This window comes from Camelina sativa, chromosome 13, assembly GCF_000633955.1.
Source record: "Camelina sativa cultivar DH55 chromosome 13, Cs, whole genome shotgun sequence".
In the NCBI taxonomy this organism is placed as follows: domain Eukaryota; kingdom Viridiplantae; phylum Streptophyta; class Magnoliopsida; order Brassicales; family Brassicaceae; genus Camelina; species Camelina sativa.
In genome coordinates this window covers 11,160,000-11,171,154 of record NC_025697.1, presented here as the reverse complement: position 1 = coordinate 11,171,154, position 11,155 = coordinate 11,160,000, and the positions used below count along the sequence as shown (strand labels likewise).

General features: G+C 32.1%; 1 protein-coding gene across 1 annotated transcript; it reads right to left on the bottom strand.

Annotated features, from left to right (window-relative positions):
* LOC104738137 (GDSL esterase/lipase At4g10955-like) lies at nt 3,816–9,357 on the bottom strand. The gene is made up of 4 exons (XM_010458362.1): nt 9,296–9,357; nt 8,912–9,123; nt 4,291–4,715; nt 3,816–4,172 (listed from the first exon to the last, which is right to left on the bottom strand). The coding sequence occupies exons 1-4, from the start codon at nt 9,355–9,357 to the stop codon at nt 3,816–3,818; spliced, it is 1,056 nt and encodes a 351-aa protein (XP_010456664.1).

The following is an 11,155-nucleotide window of genomic DNA, read 5'->3' as shown; positions in this document are numbered from 1 at the left end:
TTTCCTATTACGTACACTGCCAAATTAGTAATTTAATTGATGTAATTTAACATGGTGAAGAAAAATATATATGCTAATGTACTACAACTCTACAAAAATGTAGGTCTACTATTATACATGTTACATATATTATCTTCACATATACATTGTTTGCAACGTGAGGATAACGAGAGATAATAATGACTACTAAAGTAAGAAATTAAATTGTTGCATGAGATTTAAAAACAAATGGAGAAAATGTAAAACTACAGAACAAAAACAGTTTTTGATGCACTAGTCTTTTTTGGCCACTGCCAAAACTTTCTACTCAATGCATGCTGTGTTTTTTAAAAATACCTTTCCGTTGTCTTAGAGGTGGATCAGAATCGAATTCTAATAAAACTAAGCTTAAGAGTTCTTCTGCTGTATATATATACATTTTTTTTTTTTTTGGAAATTTAAGAGTTCAACAAAAGAAGTAGTGAGTTAACACAGAAAAGCATCTTGCTATTTATATAGATGCTAAATATAGGAAGACTTTTTGGATCCGGAGACTTTGAGATTGTCCATTCAACACAAACACAAGCACACTCACACGAGCCAGACCGTATCAACTATTTCTTTATTTACGAATTCGCAAAAATTCTACAAATTAGCAATTAAAAATACACTTAGACGTGTGAATCAATTTTTGAGACCGCGTACCACTGTTTCAATTTATCAAATCGTATATAAAGGAAAACAAACCTTCCTTATCACAGTATAGGGATACGTGATCAAACCCAATTAAAATAGTCATATATACCCTAAAACAAAATTTTGATTGTGGTGTACAACCAATTAAAATCAAAGTTATCATATATACTCCAATCCTGCTCACGCCAGCTTACATGATTTGTTATTAAAGATTAGAGTCACATACGACCCTCCATCTTGAAATACTGTATTTTGTGTACATCGATCTTTTATTGATTGATAAATAATTATATGTTTTACTTTCTAAGGGTAAGAGAACACACCACAAAGAAAAAGGACTTAATCTTATTAAAATCAACAAAATCATTGATATATATAAACTACACTTTCATGTATGCACATAAAAAGTGAAGATGAATATTATATATACACACGTACAAGACAATGCCTTTACTTATCCTCTTTTTTATCTTGATTATGTATACACACGCACGGATAGATATAAAATATTCATCTTGACTTTTATGTGGAAAATAAAAGTATTAAGTTTGGTTACACGTTATTTTCTGAAATACATATTTTCAATTGTTTAAGTGTTATTTGCATGGATAATGAAACACATCGAATTGAACTATTGATGAGACATGCATACATGCATATCTAATTTAGAAGGGGACTGTTCACAACACCTTCAAAACTGTAGACGACAAAATAAAAAAAGAAAGATTGGGCTATAATTTAGTACTACAATTAGGTCTAAGCGAAACGTATGATAATGTTTTTTTTAAAAACATTGGTATTAGTTCTAATTAATTTGATATGTTTTTGAAAATTAGACTAGTATTAGTTATTATATATTGTTTTATTTGATATAATAATTTTGTTTCGAATCCAGAACTTTTAAATTTATTATTTTCTATATTTTTGATTTCATGATATTGCCTATAAATAAAGAGAAGAATTTTCTAAGAATAAAGAATTATAACACAAATGGCCTTTCGGAGTTAATTAGGCATTCACCAGATGGTCTTCCAATTTAGTCCAAATTTTATAACATATATACATAGAGGAATAGTGTTATTCAAAAATCCCTATATAAGTAAAAGAGAAGTACAAAAGTGCTTCCGGATCGGATCAATTTCACAAAATAACCCGAAATTAAGGGAGTTGGATTCGGGTAAAAAAGATCCACAACATTATAAATGGGTTATCGGGTTTTCCAAAAAATAAATCATAAATGTAAACATTAATAAATTCTCCTAGAAAATAAACCATAATAATTAAGATAATATATATTTTCCCAGTTTAGGAAACTAACAAAATACATAATTAATGTTTATTTTAATTTATTGATATTAAATCGGACTATCAATCAATAAGATCTCAATCTTTTATATATGTAAACTAATTTAGTTTTCATTATATATTAGTATATATTTCCGGAATTATATTCCAATTTAATATAATTCATAAATAATGGTAATATAATTAAATAATTTTAAAAATATGAAAGATAAATTTTAAATTATATAACTATACAAAAACGAAAATTAATGAGATGTTTATAATTACATAAATATTTTCTATCAATTTTGTTATCATTTTTAATATGTATAATAAAAATACTAATGATAATTTAAAAAAGATATGGAAAGATGTTATGAGATTTTCACATATCTCTATCAATTTTGAGTTGCCTAAAAAACGGAAAACGTTCGTAACATTAGCATAATTTATGCAAAATTATTGTTCAATTTGGAAACAACCAATAAATACAGTTTAGCAACCATATATGATTAGATTTCAAAATTTTCACATATCTCTATCGATATGAACAATAATTTTTCTGATGTTTTTATTTATTTATGATTTTGTTTACTATATTCATGTATTTTTACCCAATATGATATATGTTAATGTTTTTAATTTTAATTTTACTGGAACATCAAAACCATTGTGAATCTATCAAACTCATATCTTCTTATGTGATACATGTATGTACAAAATTTCATTTAATATTTTCTAATTATGATGCTGATTACGACTTCAAACTCAATTATGAATTTGATTAATATTTTTTTATTTTATTCAGGACATGTGAAGCATTACAAAAATTATCAAATTACTAATATTGTTGTCATGTGAATCAGGTATATACATAATTTAACTTAATCTATGAACTATTTTACATTTTTGTAAATAATTTGACTTAATATATGAACTATATTAATACTTTTATTTTTTACCCGTTTCCAAGAGAATCTAAAGAAGAAACCTGTAAAGATCTATCCTAAGCAAACTCATTAACATAAAAAATAAAACCAAAGTTAGAAAATTCTAACAACACAAAGTAATAGATAATTATGATGTAATGAAAATAGTGGGATTAGTAGTTCCGGGTTTTATTTATTTAATTTGTTTTCAGTTCAAGAAATATGATTTTGATATTTTTAAAAAGAGTCAATGATAAATTTTCGGCTTTAATGTTTTGCTAAATTTCAAATTAGATAAATTTGAGTAAATGATAAATTGTTTTGCTAAATTTGAGTAAATGATAAATTAGACTAACATTTTTGGGTAAATGAAAAATTGTTCTTATGGTTCATCACATTATACATATTAGTGTAACTTTTACAAGCGGAATATTTTTATAATATAGTGTAACTTTTACAAGTGGAATATTTTTATAATATTTTATGTAGATTATTATTTTCTACTACTAAAATGATCAAATTGAATTATCTATTATTTGTGTGTTGTTAGTACTTTTCTAAATTTTTTAATATTTATTTTATCAAAACTTATTTTATTACCATTTACTCTTTTTTTTCTCTACTATTTTTTCGAAACTCATTACACAAATATATGATTTAATGTAATTGACTGTAAAAAACTAAAAATAAAAATATAGGATATTTCAATCTATTAATATCATATATATATATATATATATTAATAAACAATCCCGCACTGTAGCCTGGATCTGACTCTAGTATTTGAGTAAATGGGGAAAGTAATAATACGATTAGAAAGGAAATTTTAATTATAAAAAAAAGTCTCACGTGACATCCCCTACAATGTTTTAATTTGTATAGAAGATTCAGCTGACCAGAACATAACTAAAGCAATGAAAGCCCAAATCATACACTAAATTGGTATGAATAATGTCCGAGCAAAGGATTCCACCATTGATGAATCCCATGATCTGTCTGAAAATCCGGTGATATGAATGTGTTCACCATCACAAAGGCCGACGGAAGAAAATGAAGATGCTCTTCTGAAGAATACGACGAGGATGAACTTTGTCCTCCCCCTCCGAACAATATTTTCCTAATCGAGTATCTAGCCAACCTCTCGATCCTGCCGAGTCGTAGCTCACCCATATCGCCTCTGTGATTGAAATAACCAATATATTCTGAGCAGATTGGATCTGATTGGTTCACAAACAAATGAGGTCTCCAGGAAGCTAAATTCATAAATAGATGGCTTCCTTGACCCTGTATATATTTCAAGATAAGTGTATCAAAGAGGAGATCAATTCTAATATTCTACTATTCGATTTGAGAGTAACAATTTCAATATTTTTATTGAGTTATTTCATAGAAAGCTTTATACCTCATTTAGGTCTAAGACTCTTGCTATGCCGGCTTTGACGATATCTCCGATGAGTCTGACCGCACATTTAAGATCCTCGCTCTCAACTAGCTGCTCAAGAGGAATCAAGGAGATAGGCGGGTTGAAGATGTAAGCTTCGACGGGGCGTCCGTACATAGCAATGATCTTCCCTGCGAGTAGTGCTAGGCCAGCTCCTAGAGAATGTCCAGCGATCCAGACAGCTCTGTTTCTACATGTGGTAACCAGATTTTGGATTGCTTGAATGGCTTGTATAAACCTGCCCCCGCGGTGGAGGTTTTCGAAGGCGAAAGGGATGTTAAGTTTCACATCACAAGCCATAGTTCGGATGTTAAGTTTCACATCACAAGCCATAGTTTGTGGCGTTAGTATTGTTCCACGTAACGCAATCACGTAACGCGGAGGTACTATCGAGTTTGTTGGCATAATCTTGAAGATAGCTTGAGGTGCAAGCTATATTAATCCTACCGAGTTATGGAATTAGGATTAATTCTATTTAGGAATTATCTAAATATGTTAATTTACCGGTTTAGAATAGGAAAGTTGTCAACTCTATGGTTGAGCAATTGTTATAAATACCAAGAGAGCATTTCATGAAGAGGTGCGCGTCTTATGTATTATTGAGAGATATCCACAAGGTGTATGGCGTCGCCCTATCAATAAAATAGAGAGATCTGTTGATGGTATTGTTGAAGTTCTACTTCTAGTTAATAAATTCTGGACTTGGTCCCAGGGATATAGGTTATCCGAACCCTGTTAACAAAGCTTGTGTCTTGTTTACTTTTATGCTCTTACATACAGTTCTCGTACTTTAACATATATATCTAGCCACATATATGTGCTTTATTTGGTATCAGAGCGGTGCTCGATAGAGATGTGTTCTTGTTTCGGGTGTGATCCTGGATTTGTGGCTAGACAAGAAGAATGAGAAGTGAGATCGTGTTTATGAGTATGTTTTGTGAAATTTGAAGAAACGAAGCAAAAGAGAGATAAGGTGTGTTAGGGCTATGATGAAAGTTGTACCGAGTTCACAAGAAGATTCAGAATCATCTAAAGATCATCCCTTCTTGTGCTGTCAAAAGAAGGAGGAGTTTGAATGAAGAGGATCTCATAGGGTTTTATGTATCGTGACTGATATTTAAGTCTTGTGTGAATTATAAAAAAAAAAAAAAAGGAGGAAACAAGGGAACAACAATGACAGCACAAGATCTTGCTGCCACAAGAGAGGAACGAAGGCGTAAGAAGTGTTGAATTCCACCAAAAAGTTCAGAATCATGTTACCTTGCCGTCAGAAAGAAGTCATCGGAAAAGAGAAAAGAGTTTTTGATACGGGTTTGATTGAAAATTTGGGCAAGTGTTTGATTTGGTAATTTGCTAATAAAAAATTAGAGAGATTTGGTCGTCTTCTTCTTTGTTTCGTCGTCGACAGAAGAGACCGTGAGTGAATGATAAATGTAGTGAAGTGTGAAGAAAGAAGATTTTTGATGAAAAAAAAAGAAGAGATGAGGTAACTTCAACTGGTGAAGTCGTCAAGTATGAATCAAGATGAGTGAAGAAGCTCCAATACGAGAGATGTCAGATTTTAGAAAAGGAAACCTTTTTGGTTGTTGTTTGTTTCAAAAAAAAAAAAAAAAAAAAAANAAAAAAAAAATCAGAATCAATTGGGAATAAAGCTCTACATATATCTTGGGTTGGCAAAGATACGCCACCGGACCGGATAAATAGTGGTCAATCAGAATTGTAAAGCAAGATTTCATCATTAGTTAGAGGAAGAAATCAGAAGTTGAATAGAGACGCTCATAAAATCAGAGGGTGCTTGATTCAGAAACTTTACAACATCAAGTTTGGTTTTTAATTTTTTACCATGGGATATATGCTTCGATGCAAATAACTATAGCTGGAGCTACAACGGATTCTAGTGACGCAAAGATAAGAATTCACAAACCCTGAAGGAAGAAGCAAGAAGTCGTTTTTGAAGCACAAGCATAGAATGTGAATAGGTTTTATTTTATGATGGTGAAATTTTCCCATGAAATAGAGTAAGCAATTCGGGAATTTGTCTCAAGCCTTAGTGGAATTCTCGGGTAAAAATTTGAAACTAAGGAGGAACTAGGAATGTCAGTATCTATGTCAGATGAAAGAGGCGAATCTAGTCTTGGTGGAGGATTCACGAGATGCTGAGTTCATAGGTCAAAACTTCAGTTTTAGTCATCAATGACTACACAATTGATCGGAGAAAGAAAAGACATGTGCAGGGGTTTCACTGAGATGTTGCTTGACAAAGACTCATCAAAGTGACCAGAGAGGGTGACGAGATGAGCTTTGTCGGTCTCGTGTCGAAGCTGTGTGATGGGTCTGTTCCAAAACTTGGTTAAGCTTTGAGATTGGAAGCTGGAAAAATTTTCGTTGAGTTGATCACAAATTACAATAGTAACTAAGCATGGTTTGGGTTGTGATCTTGAGATAGTATTGGATAAAGACGTCACTAGAGAGAATTAGGCTTCGAATTGAAAAAGCTGCTACGTCGAAAGTGAAAATTGTTAGCATAAGAACAATTTGGTGTATGAGTACGCAAAGAAGGGTCAATCATCCATTCATCATGACAGAGATTTCAGCAGAGATGCAGAGATGACGTTCAAAATTGCATCAAACTCTTAAGAAAGTATGTTCTATTATCAGGAAAGAAGCTTCAAGGCAGAGACAATGAGATGGGTCACATGAAATAAGCTTTAAAATTCAGGGGAGATCTAAGAATAGAAGATCCGAAGATGAGTGTTATCATGAAAGCCAGAATTTGAAGATTCCAAGTGGGATCATGAGATGGTTGAAAAGAGTTTTTTTGTTTAAAAAGCAAGGGGAGTTTTTGTTCTTGATGCAGCTAGAAATGGTTTGTGCCATGAGAAAGACTGGTGAATTTAATGCAGAGATGAGCAGATCTCTATGGGTGATGAAGAGCGAATCAAAATGAATTAATACAATCATCTTTAAGGAAGAAAAATGGAGGAACCTATGGAAATTAAAAGAGAAGAAAGAGGTTTCTTGTTGATTTCGTTGAAAGCCAAAATCTGAAGTCTGTAATGGAGATGCTCACCAAATCGCAGGCAGAAGTAATTAGTGATAATCACTATCTAAAAGGTCGATGAAGAAGGCTTTGAGGTGGAGGAACTTGTCATTAGTTGTAGTATCTGGTTTGATGATGTTCATGTCACCTCATGAGGGAGAGTGTTAACCAAAGAGATGCTTCGTGGTGGATTGAAACGATGCTGAAAGAAATACATAAAAGAGTATGAAGTCAAGAGAAACGGGTTGATACTTTGTTTTCGATGTCCTTTGGTTACAGATCTCGGATCTCAGTATTGAAAGGTGTTCTGAAAACTTGAGAGCGGGATCTTTCCAATGATATAAATATCGTCATCTGATTCCTTGTGGTTTACTGGGAAATTGCTCTCAAAGTTGGACAGCTTGCAAGTTGCATTATTCCGGATCTGTTCTGGGAAAGTGGCTGTAACTTCCAAACCGTAAATGCAAATCATGATCTGTTTCTTCCTACGTCTTCATATGGCTGTTGTTGATGTTTCAACGAAATTTCATATTTTTCTGGGTTGTTTTGCTATACTATTGTGTTCTGCATCAAAACTGATGAAAATTGCAAAGTTTTAGTTGTCTCAAGACATGAAGTTGTGGAGAAATATTTCCAGGCTAGATTGGAGAGAATAATTTCAGAAGAGAAGATGATCTAGTTGGTCTTGTAAACAGGTATGTGTGATTAACAAAGTTCATAAAGAAGATTGTGTGGTTGAAGAGATTAAGAGAGAGCCGAGAGGAAAAGTAGAGTTGTTTGAAAAAAAAGGGGACAAGAAGATATGATCTGCATCATCAAGGTTGAAGTATTTGAAAGAAATTTGCAAGGAGATATCAAGCTCATTGGAAAAGAAAATCCTACGTAAAGATTTACTTTATATGAGAAGCTGAATGGGATTAATCAAACATGAAATAAAATGAGATTTTGCAGAGATATAAGAGACTGTGTGGAGAATGGGTAAGTGGAAGTCAAGCATGTTCAAGGAAGTGAGGAAAATGTAGATATCCTTACTAAAGCGCTTGGAAGAAAAGAGTTTAAAAAAATGAGGGATCTCATTGGCATGAGAGATTTGGAAGGAAAGAAGTTCAAGCTTAAGAGAGAGAATGTTGGCATACGCTTGAAGATAGCTTGAGGTGCAAGCTATATTAATCCTACCGAGTTATGGAATTAGGATTAATTCTATTTAGGAGTTATCTAAATATGTTAGTTTACCAGTTTAGAATAGGAAAGTTGTCAACTCTAGGGTTGAGCAATTGTTATAAATATCAAGAGAGCGTTTCATGAAAAGGTGCGCGTCTTAGGTATTATTGAGAGATATCCACAAGGTGTGTGGCGTAGCCCCATCAATAAAATAGAGAGATCTGTTGATGGTATTGTTGAATTTCTACTTCTAGTTAATGAATTCTGGACTTGGTCCCGGGGATGTAGGTTATCCGAACCCCGTTAACAAAGCTTATGTCTTGTTTACTTTTATGCTCTTATATACCGTTCTCGTACTTTAACATATATATATCTAGCCACATATATGTGCTTTAGAGTTGGGGGTATTATGGTAAGTGACGTTGTTCAGATGAGTCCCTATAAGTTGTTGAATTAACGTGAAATTGTAAAACATCCACCAAGGACTAGCTACTGCGTTGGAACCATAACGGTTTTGTTGTCTGTCTCGTTCGATTGTGTAGACTCCTTGCACCAAACATGATATCAACGACGCTCGGTGGTACAAATTGTTCCTATTAAAAAACAAACCAATGATAGCATAAAATCAATCGAGTAGAGCTATGGATATTAATTTTATTTGTATGCTCATTATGAAATACTATTTATATTTAAATCCGAAACGCACATGCAAAAGTGTCGAAGTCAAAAGAAAAAATGAACGCATAGGCCTAAATATTGCTTTACCATTCAAATACTGGAATTGGAGGGGGACCCGAAATGCTTAATATCTCTTTGCGTGAGGCCATCAGCGATCTTCCTTCACACTCGTCGATCTTCTTCGTATCGCTTATAGGTTAGAACTAACAGTAACCCAACTACATACGAAAAATGTAAAGCTAATTAAAAGATACAAAAAAAAAACTCCTTATCCAACGGATTTATAGCTGTAGATACAAAATTATCAAGTACCCTAGGTATTGTAACTTGAAGAGATGGCTACTCAAGAAACCACCAAAAAGACATACAGTGATCCCTTGAATCTTGATGATTCCTTGAAAGAAAGATATCTGAGCGAATATTAAAAAAAAACACACACAGACACAGTGACTGGTCTAAAACTCAAGTCATTTATTAATTTAACTGAATATAACATAAAGAAAACTCCTTTTATCAAACTTAGAGAAAAAGAGGAAGTGATATCCTTTTTTAGACAGAAAAATTGTGACGATAACAAAATATAACTAGGGAAGATCAATATTTAAAGATGTCTTGTGTTGTGTCTCCCCATGGGGAATTTACCCACACTTTCAACAACAATTTCCTATTTATTTTATTTTGTTGAAAAAACTGTTGTGGAAATTGTGGGTTCAATTTCACATGGAAAAGGATATATCTTCAAAATAGTTTTGTAAAATCTAAAATCATCTTACACCTATAATTATTTCTATAAAATTTTCAACTAGATATATTTTTAAAAACTTTTGAGGCGCCTTTCCTAGATAAAACTAAATATCATATTGGGAAAACTACATAAAGTCTTGCAATTTGGAAATGGTTGAGGAAGTTTTAAAAAAAAAAATGTGGAAATCCCTTTTGCTCACATTATTTCTAGAGAAATGAAAACTTAGTCTACAATTCTTAAAAAGTGATTACCCCTGGCATTAGTCGGAAAGCATTCCAAACTTGGGACAGACAATGTGGTGGCTCTTCGGGGAGAAGTCCACTCTGAAGCACTTCGGTGCGTTTCTATCGAGGCTGACCGGATCAGCCGATAGGGTTTATTAAAAAAAAAGAAAAAAAAAATTCTTAAAAAGTAAGAGACAAAGTATTGATGAAATTGGTTTTTCTTCATAAATAATTATGAAACGAAATATGTATTATGTAAGTTTATTTACAATATTATAATTGGAGAGGATAATTCAAATATCTTGTTTCGTAGTATTTGTCATGTTTTATGTCCATTATAATTTAAAATATTAAACTACAAATATACACATTTTTTTGCCAACGAAATTAGATTAGAATAAATATCCTGCTTTTAATACAAACCTAACCAATTAGTCCAAACATGTTTCCATGGAACAATTCGAATGAACATTTGTACTTTTATTGATATTCAATAGTAGAATTTATTAGTATGTGCATGTATAGAGAGTAAACATAATTCTTGGCTATTTCAAAAAAAAAAAAAAACAATTAATAGTTAATTTTAATAGTCCAAGATTTTATATGATTATTATGTTTGACAAATGATGACATCGTGTTTTACCCGTTTAAGGAGTAGTTTTCTAATGTTACTACCAAGTGTTTCACATGAATTCAAAGATCAGGAGGATTTTCAAGTATTTTTGGTGTCAAGCAGTCTATAGAGGATTTTTGGGTAAAAATATCAATAAACGAACAAAACATGTTTCAAAACAATTTGTTGAGTGATTTCGCATTCACCAAATTTAATGATTTAAGAATTGTTGGAAAGCCGGAAGAGCCATCTTTCTCCTCTAAGTTGAATTAAAAACTCAACAACCTACACAATCAACAATTATTATTGATCGACATACTGAAGACATGTCATGTAGGTCCAAGAAAAGCGAGAGGAGAAGTAAA

What these genes read in the sequence shown, in the direction of transcription:
- LOC104738137 (XM_010458362.1), bottom strand. Translation starts at nt 9,357, where the DNA reads ATGGCCTCACGCAAAGAGATATTAAGCATTTCGGGTCCCCCTCCAATT. An exon ending in CAACTCTAAAGCACATATAT is followed by an intron (nt 4,716 to 8,911) that starts GTGGCTAGATAT and finishes CAAACTCGATAG; the next exon opens with TACCTCCGCGTTACGTGATT. An exon ending in GAGTCTTAGACCTAAATGAG is followed by an intron (nt 4,173 to 4,290) that starts GTATAAAGCTTT and finishes AAATATATACAG; the next exon opens with GGTCAAGGAAGCCATCTATT.